Source organism: Danio aesculapii, chromosome 2 (genome assembly GCF_903798145.1).
Source record: "Danio aesculapii chromosome 2, fDanAes4.1, whole genome shotgun sequence".
Taxonomy (NCBI): domain Eukaryota; kingdom Metazoa; phylum Chordata; class Actinopteri; order Cypriniformes; family Danionidae; genus Danio; species Danio aesculapii.
This window is the reverse complement of record NC_079436.1, coordinates 1,428,340-1,447,525: the sequence shown is the minus strand read 5'-3', so window position 1 is coordinate 1,447,525 and position 19,186 is coordinate 1,428,340. Positions and strand designations below refer to the sequence as shown.

Below are 19,186 nucleotides of genomic sequence, written 5' to 3'. Positions count from 1 at the left end.
AAACACTTCCAAACACTTCAGATATAGTCTGTGTTAGTAAATGCAGGACTATTGATGAACTCCAGCATAACACTGTATGATAACGCTTCAGATGACTGTTCTAGAGCCTACAGCTAATCAATCTGTCACATTCTGGAGTGCTTTACGGGTCTAAAGAAAAATATTAATGATAAATGATCTTAAATAAAACAAATACATTTATAGAGATGGTATAGAAGTATATAACTTTACTCACATGGGAAACGGAGGCCACGTGAATGGTTCGTGAGCACAATTAAGTGCACACAGCATCCCATATCATCTGATAATTGTAAGAAATAAGTCCAAAAGGCAGCTGACTGTGTAAAGCCACATAAAACAACACAAAAATACGATGAATATGCCGAGATCAGTGGCTAATCTGCCGGATTCAGCTGAGGTGAAGTGACGGCGACCAGCGAGACCTAGCTGTCACTCAAGTGGCCACGCCCTTAATTATGCAAACTTAATATAACCTAATATAAAGGAAATGGATGAGTTATAAAAAAATTCACCCCCCTCACAGTTGTCATGGAGGGTAATAATAGCTATATGAACCAAAATCGTTCTTTGTACCAGGCTGTAAACACCTTTATTTCTGCTGTAAAGTTGGCCATTCTAACAGTGGGCTCAATTGCCACTTGCTCTATTATGGAGCAGGACTAGCGGAATTTTGATGAATTGCAGTTTCAGTTACTTCAGTATTGGCTTCCCGAGGGAGAGCGGGAGGTTGCCGCTTGGTCAGCATAGTGGCAGATTCAGAAACAAGACTAGTGTTATCTCGGCTAATCTCGACGGCTGCTTCTCACTCAGGGCTGCTGTTTATGCTAATGAGGGAGAGATGTCACTAGTGGGCGGGGCTTTCCCCCTCTGATGACGTACAAAGGGAGAATGTCAATCAAGTCTGATTAAAATAAACACAGTTAATAAATTTTATTCATTAGATGCTGGAATATTCAACCACACAGCTTCCGTTTTTCTCTCTCCTCGTTCAGACAATTATAATTCAGAGCATCTCTCTCTGGGAAATGACTGCAATCATGGCTGGAAGGCAGAATATTCTCCATCCTTCGTCTCTTCTTTGTCGTTCTCTCTTCATGATAGGGGGATTGTGGGCAGGAGCAAGGGAGAAAGCGCTCTCTGCACACTTTAATTGGAGATGTGTCAAACTAAATAAATAGTGCGAGAGCAAGCAGCATCCAGAGACTCGAACCTTCAGCCCAGGGGGTGCTGGGAGCTTTATTGGGCTGCAGAAGTGGAGCTGCGTTTACTGACTTTCTGACAGCGTTTTTACACAATCACAACTGACAGACACCTTTACATGATTTTATTTTACACTACTGATTGGTATATGTTTAAACATATATAGATATAGTCAGAATTATTAGCCGTCCTGTATGTTTAATGGAGAGAAGATTTTCTTCAGCACATTTCTAAACATGATAGTTTAATAACTCATTTCTAATAACTGATTTATTTTATCTTCACCATGATGACAGCACATAATATTAGACTAGATATTCTTCAAGACACTATTATTCAGCTTAAAGTGACATTTAAAGGCTTAACTAGGGTAATTAGGGTAAAGTTAGTGTAATTAGGCAAGTCATTGTATAACAGTGGTTTGTTCTGGAGACAATCCAAAACTAATATTGCTTAAAGGGGCTAATAATATTGACCTTAAAATGGCTTAAATAAATTAAAAACTGCTTTTATTCTAGCCGAAATAAAACAAATAAGACTTTCTCCAGAAGAAAAAATATTATAGGAAATACTGTGAGAAATTCCTGAATCTGTTCAACATCATGTGGGAAATGTTTAGAAATAAAAATAAAATCACAGGAGGTCGAATAATTCTGACTTCAACTGTATATATTTTGATTTATTTGTTTAAATGTAACCCCTTTTTCTTGAAACTGCTTTATTTTTAGGATTTGAGTTAATTTTTAACATTTTATTTATTGAAATTTTACAACTTTTTTCAATCTAAACCAAATTTATACATTTTGATTTAGATTTTTTTAAATTGAACCAGTGTTTTTCTTGAAAATACAACTTTACTTCTAGAAATTGAGTTTATTTTCAATACTTTATTTATTGAAATGTAACCCTTTTTAATCTAAATACAAAACATTTTGATTTTAAATATTACTGAATAAATGAGGAACTTCATTTAATGTAATACGTTTTGGTATAAATTCGGCCCACAGCCCTCATCAAGTTTGGTTTTCCACCCTTTATAAGAAAAGGTTTAGGCACCCCTGCCTAAGAGTGTGTGTGCGTGTGAAGTTTCAGCTCAAAATGCTGCACAGATAATGTTTATATCTCTCTGAAACTGATTCTTTTAGACTGATCCTAATTGTGGTGACTGTCGCTTTAAATTCAAATGAGATTGTGCTCTTTTCAGAAGAGGGCGGAGCTACAAATGACAACGTGTCAGCATAGTGGCAGATTCAAAACTCTAATGACTCTTTATGCTAATGAGGGAGAGATGGGCACTAGTGGGCGGGGCTTTCCCCCTCTGATGACACGTACAAAGGGAGAATGTCAATCCAAGTGTTTCTGCAGGCTGTTTCTATCAAGTCTGATTATAAACAATACAATTAATACATGTTTACCATTAGGAGCTGGATATATTCACACACTGCTGACACACTACTGTGCTTAAACTCCTTATAAAAGTGATTTTTCATAACAGGTCCTCTTTAAGTGTGTATTTTATTGAGTATCGCTGCAGTGTGTGTGTGTGTGTGTGTGTGTGTTTGCTATAATAAGTATATGGATATTGGCCAAGAGCAAAGATGAAGATCTGTTTGAGATGCATTTGTCCTTGAATGCTCAGCGTGTCGTATTGGTTATTCCTCCAAATAGCCCGAGGCAAAAAAAAAGCTGATTAACATGCCAAGAGTCACTTACACACTGTTTGTGTTTATAGTCGCACTCTGTGTGTGTGTGTGTTTGTGAGAGGAGTTTTTTAGCTTCTGATAGTGTGTTGTCCTGCTGTGTGTGTGTGAGTGTGAGAGGAGTTTGGCTTTTGATAGTGTGTTGTCTGTGTGTGTGTGTCCCAGTGGACTGTAGGTGTGTTTGTTCTAGAAAGCTCTGCTCCATCACACTCAAGGTCAAACAGTGCTAAAGGTCAGGATTTGAGAGCAATGCTATGATGAGTTGCTGTACAATCATTTGTAAATTTAATTAGTCTGCATGGACTGTGTTGCTGTCCCTGAGCTTTGTTTGTGATTATCAGACTCATTTTCCTTTTTTCCCCTTCAGTTTACGCAGAAAGTAGTGTCTTTTAAGTAAATTTTATATTTGCCAGTATTATACTACCCATACCTGCCAAAATTTGTCTCTGAAATTCCGGGAGACTGTGGGGAGATAAAGGAGAGAGTGGCTGAATAATACAGTTGAGAACCGGGTTAGTAACTGTACTGTGGTGATAGTACCTGTATTATGGACTGGGTTTCGGGCAGCCGCTGCGATCGGATACTATACCAAATTTGGTGACCCAGGGGTTTTACTGACTGTATCAAAAAGCTGAGGACTAGGGGCGGGGTGAAATTACAGGAGTTTTCCAGTAGAAATAACAAAACGGGAGGGTGGTGGGAGATTGGTCTGAAATACAGTGGTGTGAAGTAATAAATTAGAAATACTCAAATTACTATAATTGAGTAGATTTTCTCAGGAATTATAATTTACCAATTAATTTCAATTCAATTCACCTTTATTTGTATAGCGCTTATACAATGTAGATTGTGTCAAAGCAGCTTCACATAAAAGGTCACAGTAAATAGGAACAGTGTAGTTCAGCTTGTAGTGTTTAAGTTCAGTTCAGTTTAGCTCAGTTCAGTGTGGTTTAATAATCAGTACTGAGAGTCCAAACACTGAAGAGTAAATCCAACGATGCGCAGCTCTACAGATCCCAAACCATGCAGGCCAGTGGCAACAGCGGAGAGGGAAAAAAAACTACTCAGTTGGGCACGACCATTTTAATTTCTCCGCTGGCCAAACGTCTTGTGCAGAGCTGCAGTCTCAGTGGCGGAGGCTGGAAGCTTGCCTCAGCGAAGACTCGTCTGTCTCTGGAGCGTCATAGGAAACAGTCTCATGTTCTCCACTCTTCCATGACCATCACAGTAGCTGCTCAGGATACGGCCTGGTCCAGGATATGGAAACCTTGGGATCATCTCGTCGCTGGTCTTTTATCGAATCAGTGACTCTGCATAGTCTGAGGGATGTGTACTTTTACTTTGAGTATATTTTTAGTGCTGTATCTGTACTTTTACTCTTATTTTCCTCCAACTTGCAGCCACTACTTTATTTTTTCTTGTCTATGTGGATATGCTGAGTAGAAAAATCAGTCCTGTGATTCCTGTCCAATCAAATCACACATAGAAACTAAATCACATCCTTTTCAACAACCTTATGACATGGACGCTTTAAAAATGCAGCAAAACTGTTTTGAAGCATTATAAGTGTCCAAGAAGATGTCCAAATCTTTATATGCAATGACCCAGAGACTGTTTAGACTGCCTATATGGCCTTAAACAATAACTAAATGCACTACAGAATGTTACGTTTTCACACATACACAAACTGCATGTAAACGCACAGTGTAATACTCACTACTCATGAGCATTTTTTGAAATACAGGAGACTCCTGGGAAAAACTGGAGTGTTGGCAGGTATGATACAACCCCAAATCAGAAAAAGTTGGGACAGTATGAATACACAAATAAAATAAGAAAGTAGTGATTTCTAAATTTACTTTACCACGTATTTCATTGCAGACAATACAACAAACATTATTTAATGTGTTCCTCATGATTTTTATTGTTTTTTTATAAAGATAAACAAAATTTATAAACAAGAGATTGTACAGCACCATTGATGTGATCCTGTGAAGAGATGATGCCAACCACAGAGCACTTCTAGAGGTCTCCATAATCCTGGACCAGGCCGTATCCTGAGCAGATGCCGTGGCGGTCATGGAGGAGTGGAGAGTGTGAGACTGTTTCCTCACACCTGCAGCTTCTTCATGATGGACGTCCAGCGTTCTCCAGCCTCCGGCGCCTAGACAGAGGAGAAATGGTCGTGCCCAACTGAGCCTGGTTTCTCTCAAGGTCTTTTCTTTCACTTTCGTCTGTTGGTGAAGTTTGTTCCTCGTCACTGTCGCCACTGGCTTGCTTGGTTTAGGACTTGTGGAGCTGCGCATCGATGGATTTGCTCTTCAGAGTTTGGACTTTCAGCAGTGAAAATTAAACCCCACTGAACTGAACTGAACCGAACTGAACTTCAACTCTGAACACTGGACTGACACAGTTTACATTTACTAGAACTTCTATGTTAAGCTGCTTTGACACAATCCACATTGTAAAAGCGCTAGAGAAATAAACATGAACTGAATTGAATTTATTTCTGAGAAATAAAATGAGAATTCTAAGACAAAAATCTAAGACAACACAAGAGGTATTTGTTCATGTGGCATATGTTTAACTGGAAATGTGCAAAAGTGAATACTGCTGAGGTAGATGGATGAGCATGTGCTGCGATGAAACAAGATACTGAATGACATGCTGCCAGAAGCTCTGCCAAAAAACCCAGACCAAGGGCACAGTGTCCCATCAGCCTCCATCCGCAGTCCAAACTGGAAGCTTACAGATATTAGCAGTCAGTTTAAACCAGAACACTGGCCACATGCACTGGTAGGCATTTTTTCTGTATATTTGTGGTACTGTTGCCAGCAAGTTACTGCGACTGACTTTAGCAGGGCTTTACCGCATTTTCATATTACAGTAAAATAGCCTTTCCGCTAAATGCCCTTTAGCCCATTATAATTTTACAGCATGACAATTTTTACAGTACTTTTACTGTTATTTATTTACCTTTATTTTTAGTATTTACTATTGAGTAATCATTAATTTAAAACAAGTGAGTAATTTTTGTCATCAGCTGTCTCATTTTTGGTCTACAGTAGCAGAACTTGGTTACTTTAATTACAGTAGAATACCGCAAATTCCTAATATGCAGTAAGTTACCGTAAAAGTTTTTGAAATACCCACAATGCAGTGCATATTACAGTAGTATCCCGTAAAGTATGTATGTGGTATTTTACTGGGTGTTTTTTTGCATGTCAATGAAAAAATCAATTTGTGAAAGAGCCCTAAAGCATGCTAACCAACAAGCAAAAATAGCCCCAAAAGCTAGTCATTTATAGCAAACACCATAGTATTTTTGTACCATACTATAGTAACGTTTATTATACTCTATATTACAGTAGCCTATTTACAACTGTTTGTTAATAAATGCTTTAGGGAACTGCAATAAATACCGTAGTATACTTTAGTTTGTATGAATAAACTGTTGGTGTATTGTAGTATAATTACCCTATAGTTGTTGTTGCTATAATATTATCATAACAGATTGAAGTATTTACTATAGTTTGGTTCAATACAATATTTACTATCAATCACTAATATGTTTAGCATTTCATTGACACTGAACTTTAAATGTAATTTATACTGTGTGTCCATCTCTCTATGTTTGGGCTCTTTTTAATATCGAATATTGAGTGATACTATGTAAGTTAATACTTTATATATACAGACGTGATATATTTTAACAACTCGTTTATTTTGAAGCACCTTACAGCCCAGGTTGTACAAAACCACCAGTTTCAGGTCATGAATTGATAAATGTGAATTACAGGGGTGTTTGGGAGGATTAACCGCCTAAATTAAGGCTTGATATCCCTTAAAGCACGTCAAGATGTATGGGGGGTTAGCCCTTTAATAATGAGAAATAGTTTTCTCTGATCTATATCTTAAATAACAATATTAACAATTATTAAAATAATAGATAATATGAATGTGCATTTGAGCACCCCTTTAACGGTTCATACCATTGTGAATGCATCGCGCCGGCGCCAATCAGTCTATGTGAGGAGAAAAAAAAACATCCAGTCAGCACCGATGGACATCGTAAGTTCACAAGACACTTTTAATGTAAAATAGATGTTTGTATCTACATACAGCCTACAAGTAAATTAAAATTAGACGCATATTATTGTTTGACCTAGAGAAACATCTGAAATAGGCTAGCTAATTAAAATTAACGCTTGATCCCCCTGAAGGACGTCAAAACAAGATGTATGGGGGGTATTGGTGAGGGGTCTGATCTATATCTTAAATAATATCATGAATAATATCATTAATTAAAATAATAGAGAATATAAATACATACTTGAGCACCCCTATTCATACCAATTGTGAGTGTAATCGCGCCAATCAGTCTATGTGAGAGAAAAATAATCATTCAACAGTCAGAAACACGCAGATTTACACCGGTGGACATCGTAAGTGTTCACAAGACACTTTCAATGTAAAATAGATGTTTGTGTCTACATACAGCCTACAAGTTAAGTAAAATTATACGCATATTTGTAGAGTTTGGCCTAGAGAAACATCTGAAATCGGTTAGCAAATCAAAGGTAAGTGTAATACACTAAATGTCCCCCAGACTTTCACAGGTTTTATTAATAAATTACATGTAATTTAAATAAACGCATACATTTGATTCACTGAAGCATGTATATCACAAACTAGCAAAAAATTAACCCCCTTCCCAATTGGTCAAAGATACGTTTATATTCCCATATTCGTTCATTTAACAGTCTTTTTATTGTTTTCCACGATAATTTGATGATTGTGTCTGAAATCGCATGTAAGTATGATTTAAAAACAACATTTCCTCTATTTTATTGACTGAACAATGTTGTACTTTGATAGTCATTGACTGTTAATTCCCTATTTAGAATATGCAAATAATACTGAAATGATATTATTAAGAAGAAAGTCTGAATGTGCAAATATATAACAAACTTTACCTCAATGTTTACTTGGACGTCAGTAATCAAATTATTTGCCTTAATCTGAATAAGACAATAATATGTTAGGAGTTGCTTTTTGAATGTCCCTTTTATGATCCATTAACGTCATTGCGTTACCACACTATCCAGTGTTTACATAGTGTGTAGACTCTCAATCGGAGTATTGTTGTCCATGTAAACATTCTTAGTGTATAATTCGGACCCACATTTCACATAATAAACACGACACTGAAAAGTTTCTGAGCTGCAAACTACACCAAACTAGGGAAGAATTCGAGTGTTGTTGCTAATGAAAGTGTGAAAGTAAGTCTGTGCGGGTTTGCAGCGCTGTTTGTTTGTGTTGGTGGGAAATGGCTGGGGGCTGCAGGTATAAAAGCGCTTCAGATTTGGGGAGAGGGTTTGACAGCATGTTTTGGGACCATACACACACAGCTCCTCCTATTCAATTGAAAGACAACAGAGGTCTCTTGACAGAACGAAACCACGTACGGAAAAATGTTTACATCCTGCAAACACTGTGATTGCGACAACAACAAAAAAAGCAAATCATATCAATCACGCATCTTTTGATCACACTTTGTTTGCACTTTTTGTCAGATTGTAAGTGGGGAATTTAACTGGGGGGGGTGTTGGGGGGGTGAGTCCCAATATTTTGAGACACTTCTCAACATGTAAAGAGGCTTTATAGACGTAGTGAGCACAAGTATTACTGCTATGAAGATCATAACATAGCGCTACTGAAGCTCTGGTGCTAATGAATACATGCAAATGAGGCCTGTGCTGATTTTCTGGATGAGGTCTGAGAGTGCCAGTGCATTATCACACAATGAGTTTGGTTCTGATACATTACTTATGGGTCAAATACAAAACAATTTAATATGCACAACCCCCCACTGGCTTAACTTTACAATATGAAATGTATAGGACCAAATTTAAAACAGTTTTCACCCAACATTGGGTGACAATAACCCAGCATTTTTTATTTTTAAATTTTGGATTCTTCTACTTTTGTTGGGTTAAAAACTTTTTAAATTTAGTGTGTTTAAAAATGCGAAGTTGTCGATTTGTCGTAACCTGACGTTGGATGAAATATGGACAAAACCAACATTGGGGTAATTTTTTCAATTAAATCTTAATGGCACTTTTTAAGCCAAGAGTTGGGTTTGTCCATTTTTTGCCCATTCATGTCCATATTTTACCCAATTTGGGTTGAAATAACCCAGCATTACTTATGGGTCCAATATAAAATGTTTTACCACTTTGGTGGCTGAATAATGAAGTGTTCGGGTTATATATATACTCAAACTATTTTGACACTCACCGGCCACTTTATTAGGTACACCTGTCCCATTGTACACCTGTCCCACCTGTCCCAACACAAATTTCTAATCAGCCAATCACTCTAGTCTGAGTATTTCAGAAATTGCTGATCTACTGGGATTTTCATGCACAACCATCTCTAGGGTTTACAGAGAATGGTCCGACAAAGAGGAAATATCCAGTGAGCGGCAGTTCTGTGGGCGCAAATGCCTTGTTGATGCCAGAGGTCAGAGGAGAATGGCCAGACTGGTTCCAGCTGATAGAAAGGCAACAGTAACTCAAATAAGCACTCGTTACAACCGAGGTCTGCAGAAGAGCATCTCTGAACACACAACACGTCCAACCTTGAGGCGGATGGGCTACAGCAGCAGAAGATCACACCGGGTGCCGCTCCTGTCAGCTAAGAACAGGAAACTGAGGCTACAATTCACACAGGCTCACCAAAACTGGACAATAGAAGATTGGAGAAACGTTGCCTGGTCTGATGAGTCTCCATTTCTGCTGCCACATTCGGATGGTCGGCTCAGAATTTGGCCTCAACAACATGAAAGCATGGATCCATCCTGTCTTGTATCAGCGGTTCAGGCTGGTGGTGGTGGTGTAATGGTGTGGGGGAGATTTTCTTGACACACTTTGGGTCCATTAGTAGCAATTGAGCATCTTATCAACGCCACAGCCTACCTGAGTATTGTTGCTGACCATGTCCATCCCTTTATGATCACAGTGTCTCCATCTTCTGATGGCTACTTCCAGCAGGATAACGCACCATGTCATAAAGCGTGAATCATTTCAGACTGGTTTCTTGAACATGACAATAAGTTCACTGTACTCAAATGGCCTCCACAGTCCCCAGAGCTCAATCCAATAGAGCACCTTTGGGATGTGGTGGAACAGGAGATTGGCATCATAGATGCGCAGCCGACAAATCTGCAGCAACTGTGTCATGCTATCATGTCAATATGGAGCAGAATCTCTGAGGAGCATTTCCAGTACCTTGATGAATCTCTGCCACGAAGGATTAAGGCAGTTCTGAAGACAAAAGGGGTCCAACCTGATACTAGTAAGGTGAGTGAAAATAGAGTGAGTGTAAAGAGAGACAAAGAAATTCCTCCAGCAGGGGGAGCAGTGCTCCTTCATAAACATCAATAGCAGCAGCTCCAGATCCGGCGACTCCCCGATCCAGGCTCCGGATCTTGCGGACGCCCCGCGGATTTTAATCATGCCTCTCTGTCAGTGTTTGAGAGCAGCAGGCTGACAATGATTTCCTCCGTGATTACGCACAGGGCGCGTCCCCGCGGGGATGGGGCCCCCTCTGGAGCCGTCCTCATGGCTTTGGGGGCCTCGCTTCCATTTTCCATTATTATGTGGACTACCGGAGCGACAGCGCAGAGCGAGACCTCGCAGGTTGGTGATGAGGAGGGAGCTCGCATGCTCCTCTCCGACTCTTCTTTATAAAAACAGACTCAATCCTCAATCTCTGATCAAAAGAGAAAACCTGACACTCTCAATTAGACTCCAGCGCGTGCATCTATACGGAAATAATCATCATTTTTTCATAGATTTTTTTATTATTTTCCTTTTTTGCGCGGTGCGTAATTCATTTATATGACTGATAAAATCAAACATGCATGTGCATTTGATGACATTTTAAAACTCTGAACTGACAACCAATAGGATACTATCATATTTTTTGTATTAATGTTATTAGGTTGACTTTAGGGTTTGATTCCTCGAATGCGTAATAATATCACATATAGATATATTTGCATGATCTTCTCCGGCGGGTCATTTTTTCTAGGATATGTCGCGGCGCAAACAAGCCAAACCAAGAGCTCTGAAAGGTAAGTGATCCTCCATTTATGATTAGCAGGCTTTCAAGAAGGCAAAACTGATATGTTGTGAGCTTTTCGATGGTGTGTGTGTGCGTGTGCATGCGTATTTACCAAACACCAAAGTGCGCAAATATCGGGTTGGTTTGGACGCGCGTTTTCCCGAAGGTTTGTTTTATATGATGTATGGCAGTATTTACAGTATTTACAGAGCTCGGAATGCGTTATGGTGTCGTTGGACAGCTTCAAGGCGATATGTGTGGATGTAGTGATGGTATGCGATCTGGATGTTAAATTGGCGTGCAAGTTTGGAGTGACAGATCACGTGACCGGAGTGGAGCTCTAGGACGAGTATTATAAACATTAAGACTTTGACTAGTAGCCTACTGTCCTCATGCTGTTGTGGTCTGTGTTTGCATTACTTTCAAGGGGGCTTGTGCTTTTGGAAGATAGTTTTGGCAGTCGTGCCAGTATGTCGCATTGGATTTAATAATTTACATTAGCAAGGAAACTCCTTTAGGCAACAGATCATATATATATATATATATATATATATATATATATATATATATATATATATATATATATATATATATATATATATATGTGTGTGTGTATGTGTATGTATATGTGTGTGTATGTGTATGTGTATGTATGTATGCATGTATATATGTGTGTGTTTATATATGTATGTGTATATATATATATATGTGTGTGTATGTATATAAATATATATGTATATGTATCTTTTTGTTGTATTATTATTATCAAAATAATAATTGTTACTATTATTGTTTTACGTTTACTGCATGAATTTCGTCTATACAATATAATATAATAATATTGTTATAAAAGTGATTTTGAATGTGCACATTCATGAGCATAAGCACAAAATTATACGATTGCTATTGCATAGACCCACATTATATTAAATATTGTGTTTTTAATAGTGTTTTAAATATTGTAAGATGCAATAAGATGACCTCAGCACATTTGATTTGAGATTTTATTTTTAAATTTCATTTAATAAAATTGAAGTAATTTTAATTTATCGTTATTATTAATAATTAATTATTTTTATTTTTCTCTTTATCATATGTATCTCCATCATTGATGGCACAACCTCTCATCTTAATATTTGTAATTAATGGATTAATTTGATTATTACTTATGCACTTTTTTCTGAATATCAACATGCTGGCAAAACAGTTTTGAGGTTAATGAAGTTATTATTATTATCCAAAAGTTGTAGGCTCATTGAATAAACGGCTAAGCAGTAATTCACAGCATTAATCAAGATGTAGCTTAAATTTACAAATGGGCTTTTAAATATATATTCATTTACATGTAAACGTAAGTTACAGAATCTCCTTTAACTGGATTGCACTTTATCTGTCATTGGTTATTCAATCTAAATCACCAAAACTCAATTTTAAATAGAAAATGTAATATTTATGGTGGCTTGAAAAGCCAGCATATTGTTATCTATCTTAAACTTATTATTATTCTTCTTCTTCTTCTTCTTCTTCTTCTTCTTCTGAGACTAATTTCTAAGTGTATCTCCTCCTAGGCCTTTCAAGCTACATACTTCAAACTTTCGTCAAACCTTCGAACTGGTCTGACTCGGGTTGCTATATCTTTTCTAACTGATCCGACCTTGGGTTTTCCGAAAAACGACCCAGAAAAATCCCAAAAGTCCCATTGACTTAACATTGGGTCAAACTTTGTGAGCTCATAACTCTGCATCAGACTGTCCTACAGACTTCTAACTGGACTCATTTAACTCAGTCTAGCCAGCAGCCAATAACTGATGACTTTTTAACTTACTAGCCACTCCCTAGCAACCACTTACAGCACCCTAGCAACTGTCCCATAGACTTCCATTGTAAAAGACTCCCATTTACTTAACATTGGATCAACCTTTGTGAGCTCATAACTCTGCATCAGACTGTCCTACAGACTAGAGTCTGGCCTCATTCAACTCAGTCTAGCCAGCAGCCAATCACTGATTACCTTTAAACTTACTAGCCACTCCCTAGCAACCAATTTCAGCACCCTAGCAACTGTCCCAGAGACTGTGACTAGCTATTCTAACACACGCTAACAGTTTTAACATCCTACTGACATGCTAATCTTGCTAGAAAGGTGCTAGCAACACGATAGTGACATGCTAGTCATGCTAGTAACATGCTAATTCATGCTAGAATCATGCTAACAACATGCTAATTCATGCTAGAAACAAGCTGACTCATGCTAGAATCATGTTAGTAACATGCTAGTTACATGCTAATTAATGCTAGAATCATGCTAGTTACATGCTAATTCATGCTAGAAACATGCTAATTCATGCTAGAATCATGCTAACAACATGCTAATTCATGCTAGTAACATGCTAATTTATGCTAGAAACATGCTAGTAACATGCTAGAATCATGCTAATAACATGCTAATTCATGCTAGAATCATGCTAGTAACATGCTAATTCATGCTAGAATCATGCTAGTAACATGCTAATTCATGCTAGAAACATGCTAGTAACATGCTAATTCATGCTAGAATCATGCTAGTAACATGCTAATTCATGCTAGAAACATGCTAGTAACATGCTAATTCATGCTAGAAACATGCTAGTAACATGCTAATCCATGCTAGAATCATGCTAGTAACATGCTAATTCATGCTAGAATCATGCTAGTAAAATGCTAATTCATGCTAGAAACATGCTAATTCATGCTAGAATCATGCTAACAACATGCTAATTCATGCTAGAAACATGCTAGTAACATTCTAATTCATGCTAGAAACATGCTAGTAACATGCTAAAATCATGCTAGTAACATGCTAATTCATGCTAGAATCATGCTATTAACATGCTAATTCATGTTAGAATCATGCTAGTAACATGCTAATTCATGCTAGAATCATGCTAGTAACATGCTAATTCATGCTAGAAACATGCTAGTAACATGCTAATTCATGCTAGAATCATGCTAGTAACATGCTAATTCATGCTAGAATCATGCTAGTAACATGCTAATTCATGCTAGAATCATGCTAGTAACATGCTAATTCATGCTAGAATCATGCTAGTAACATGCTAATTCATGCTAGAAACATGCTAGTAACATGCTAATTCATGCTAGAATCATGCTAGTAACATGCTAATTCATGCTAGAATCATGCTAGTAACATGCTAATTCATGCTAGAATCATGCTAGTAACATGCTAATTCATGCTAGAATCATGCTAGTAACATGCTAATTCATGCTAGAAACATGCCAGTAACATGCTAATTCATGCTAGAAACATGCTAGTAACATGCTAATCCATGCTAGAATCATGCAAGTAAAATGCTAATTCATGCTAGAATCATGCTAGTAACATGCTAATTCATGTTAGAATCATGCTAGTAACATGCTAATTCATGCTAGAAACATGCTAATTCATGCTAAAATCATGCTAGTAACATGCTAATTCATGCTAGAATCATGCTAATAACATGCTAATTCATGCTAGAAACATGCTAATTCATGCTAGAATCATGATAGTAACATGCCAATTCATGCTAGAAACATGCTAGTAACATGCTAAATCATGCTAGAATCATGCTAGTAACATGCTAATTCATGCTAGAATCATGCTAATAACATGCTAATTCATGCTAGAAACATGCTAGTAACATGCTAATTCATGCTAGAATCATGCTAGTTACATGCTAATTCATGCTAGAATCATGCTAGTAAAATGCTAATTCATGGTAGAATCATGCTAGTTACATGCTAATTTATGTTAGAATCATGCTAATAACATGCTAATTCATGCTAGAATCATGCTAGTAACATGCTAATTCATGCTAAAATCATGCTAGTAACAGGCTAATTCATGCTAGAATCATGCTAGTAACATGCTAATTCATGCTAGAATCATGCTAGTAACATGTTAATTTATGCTAGTAACATGCTAATTCATGCTAGAATCATGCTAGTAACATTCTAATTCATGCTAGAATGATGCTAATAACATGCTAATTCATGCTAGAATCATGCTAGTAACATGCTAATTCATGCTAGAATCATGCTAGTAACATGCTAATTCATGCTAGAATCATGCTAGTAACATGCTAATTCATGCTAGAAACATGCTAATAACATGCTAATTCATGCTAGAATCATGCTAATAACATGCTAATTCATGCTAGAAACATGCTAATAACATGCTAATTCATGCTAGAATCATGCTAATAACATGCTAATTCATGCTAGAAACATGCTAATTCATGCTAGAATCATGCTAATAACATGCTAATTCATGCTAGAATCATGCTAGTAACATGCTAATTCATGGTAGAATCATGCTAATAACATGCTAATTCATGCTAGAATCATGCTAATTCATGCTAGAATCATGCTAATAACATGCTAGTAACATGCTAATTCATGCTAGAAACATGCTAGTAACATGCTAATTCATGCTAGAATCATGCTAGTAACATGCTAATTCATGCTAGAAACATGCTAGTAACATGCTAACTCATGCTAGAAACATGCTAGTAACATGCTAATTCATGCTAGAATCATGCTAATTCATGCTAGAAACATGCTAGTAACATGCTAATTCATGCTAGAATCATGCTAGTTACATGCTCATTTATGTTAGAATCATGCTAGTTACTTGCTAATTCATGCTAGTAACATGCTAATTCAGACTCGGCTTTTCAAGCCACCATAAAGTTTGTCCTCAAACTTTAATATCTAGTTTATATTGTTGACCATACATAATGTAGCATTTTCTTTGTGCTACGTCAACTAAATTTATTATTGTAGTATATAGTTGAACTTGAATGTTTTATTCAGTAAAGTGCTTGCATTTATTTCAGTAATTACCTGTATATTTACGCCAAACACTTCAAGCTCTTAGTCCACATTTACACATACCCATACACAAAACACAATGTACCAAACACATATTGTGTGACAGGTTAGACATCTAATATCACTCATTAGATTATTCATTCAATCATTCATTCATTTTCCTTCAGCTTAGTCCCTTATTTATCAGGGGTCGCCACAGCGGAATGAACCGCCAACTATTCCAGATTATGTTTAACTCAGTGGATGGTCTTCCAGCTGCAGAACTGGGAAATACATTCGATTAATGATGGTAAATATTAGCTATTTGATTTAAGCTGATTTAATCATTTATTTTATATTTATTCTTAGTTCTTAAGTGTGTACAAGTCTCAATCAAGCAAAGAAACTGACTACTAATTAAGAGGGTAAAGTTAAAGAAGAGATAATAATGCTTTAGTTTGCATGTTCTTCCCGTGTTGGCGTGGGTTTCCTCCGGGTGCTCCGGTTTCCCCCACATTCCAAACACATACGCTATAGGGGTAAATTGGCCAAAGTGTATGAGTGTGTGTGAATGAGTGTGCATGGGTGTTTCCCAGTACTGGGTTGCGGCTGGAAGGGCATACGCTGTGTGAAACATATGCAGGATAAGTTGGTGGTTCATTCCACTGTGGCAACCCCTGATTAATAAAGGTCTAAGCTGAAGGAAAATGAATGAATGATTGAAAGTGAAATATGTAGGCCTGTAAAATTGTCCAGTTGTTAGATGTTACTGTGTTTGTATGTGTGTTACTTGTATTCCTCACATCATGGGGACCAAATGTCCCTACGAGTGTACCCAAACCAGGAAATTCTGATCATTTCGTTTGGTCTGCATGAGGAAAAGGGGTCATAAATCAGACAGAATGAAGTATTTTAAAAATGTCAAAGTGCATATTGTTTGTGTGAGGGTTTGGTTTATGGGTAGACGAGAAAATATGTACAGTAGAAACATCATTATTCAATTTACTTCAGTTCATCTTCATTTCTATAGTGCTTTTACAGATTGTGTCAAAGCAGCTTAACATAGAAGTTCTAGTAAATTGAAACTCGAAGATGAAGGTCATTATGTCTATGAGATGTCCCCATAAAGATAGCTGTACAAGTTAGGGCTGCACAATATATCGTTTCAGCATTGATATCGCAATATGTGTGTCTGCAATTGTTACACTGCAGGATATGCACTGTTGAGTTGGGATTATAGTTGATCAGGACACCAGTTGAGAATATATGAGATTTGTGGACTCATTAGCTATGTTTCCATCCAATACTGTGAATTAACTTTATGCGCAAAACTAGATTATCGCATTAAAGACGGGCGAATAAAGCAGCGTTTCCATCCAACGAGTCAAAGCGAACAAAATCGTCACTTCCTGATTATCTGGTGCCAAATATCAACAGTAAAAATTTACTGCGGTAGGAGAAGCTGCGTCAGTTTTTTCTTCATCTTATTAATGACTTGCGCCTCAGAAGGCAATTCTGACACGCAGTGAACGCGCTGTGGCGTTTGAAGGTGTCAGACACGGAGCACAGACGCTCTTGATTCTGGAGGTCATTAATAATAATAACACTAATACTTAAATGGTAATGTGTTTTAGAATGACCAAAACAACAGTTCAGATCAGGGCCGTGCACAGGGGGGTGGCCCGGTGGCTAGAGCCACTGACCCTCTGCCCTCATTGGCTGAGTTGCCCCCTCTTGCTCAATCGACTCCCAATCGACTCTTCACTTTGCGATCGCCGCCAATCCCCCTGCCTACCCCTCCACCCCCAGCTCTTCACTTTGCGATTGCGTTGAGCACCTTCCTCCTGTAAGGGTCTGTGTACGGGCCTGGTTCAGTTGGTTTACAGTGTGCTCAGCCTGCTGGTTTGTCCATTTACGCACATTTTCATCATCACATGATCTCGTATCACAAAATCACATGACCTTTTTTAATGCGCATACTGAAATTTGTGCTGTAAAAGTATTTCCATCGTAGTTCACACGCATCTTTTCTTATCGAATAAAAAGTTTATCATACTCTGTTATGCGCATACGTTTTTTATGCGCATTTTTAAAATGTATGCGCATCACGGCGTTTCCATCAACTGTTTTTTATGCGCATAAGCAAAATGTGCATAAAAATAGGTGTATGGAAACATAGCTAGTGTAAGGTGTAATCATAAACCGAGTGAAACTTGATCACTTGCATGTGTTTTTAAAGGATTTTCAAGAAAGTTTAAAGGGCACCCATTTTACCCCTTTTTCAACATTTAAGACGAGTCTTTTGTGTCTCCAGAATGTGTCTGTAAAGTTTCAGCTTAAAACACCCATCAAATTACTTATTATAGCTATCAGAATGGTGGAATTGTCAGCTCTGAGCATCTTGTAGCTGTGTTTGTGTCCTGTGCCTTTAATGCTAGTTCTACTCTCCAACCGTTCCCACGTGCCTGTCAGAGTGTGCCTCAATCTCCGCCTCGGCTGCGTCAGATAAACAGCACAGTGACAGACGTGAAGGAAGCAGATCTCACGTAACGTTTGTGAGAAATACTATAAGAACTTTCCCAATGAGTATTTGATAGGTAGTTAATTCAAGCCTTTCTGCAATGATGAGTCACACCCAATGTCATTATAAAACTCACGCAAATGTGACGGGATACACGTTAATATCCACTGCGGATATGATTATACATGTTACTTTGGAGACATAGTAATACGCAGCTGTCAATCAAATCGGTGCGTGGGGAAACTGCACTCCTACGCCACGTTGTGGTGGGCCTCAAAATGGGAGGGATTTGGATCCTATTGTAACGTCAGGAAATTTAAAAAGAGACGAATTGTGTTTCTATCACTCCAGTATGACTGTGGACTAGGGCTGTGCGATTTGGGGAAAATATCACTTATTTTTTTTGACGGAAACTGCGATTTCGATTTGATTTGCGTTTTTTTTTTTTTTTTTTTTTTAATTAATTAATTTATTTTTATTTATTTATTATTTTTTATTATTTTTATTTATTATTTTAATTTATTTACTTATTTTTTTGTTTTTAATTTTGTAGTCAAGCCTCAGCTCAATAATTCAGTTCATCTTTATTTCTCTAGCGCTTTTACAATGTAGATTGTGTCAAAGCAGCTTAACATAGAAGATTATAGTAACACTGAAAAGCAAATCCATCAATGCGCAATAATCTGTATTGTAGCTTCTTACTACTAAAATGCAGTGAGTGTTAGTTAAAAAAAGGATCTTTAAAAGATATTAACTTATATTATCA

General features: G+C 37.4%; 1 protein-coding gene across 4 annotated transcripts in view; it reads left to right on the top strand.

Annotated features, from left to right (window-relative positions):
• Window positions 1-10,461: 10,461 nt before the first annotated feature.
• Window positions 10,462-19,186, top strand: part of LOC130239377 (zinc finger protein 521) — a 119,189-nt gene continuing 110,464 nt past the window's right edge. For 3 of the 4 annotated variants that reach the window (XR_008838691.1, XM_056470540.1, XM_056470527.1), the window contains exon 1: window positions 10,649-11,061. Coding sequence is in view for 2 of the 4 variants with exons in the window: in XM_056470540.1 (XP_056326515.1) it covers window positions 11,022-11,061 (40 nt within the window). In the remaining 2 variants the exon portion in view is untranslated. Of the gene's footprint in view, window positions 10,625-10,648; window positions 11,062-19,186 lie in introns of those variants that run through there. The other variant, XM_056470548.1, reaches the window with a different exon arrangement.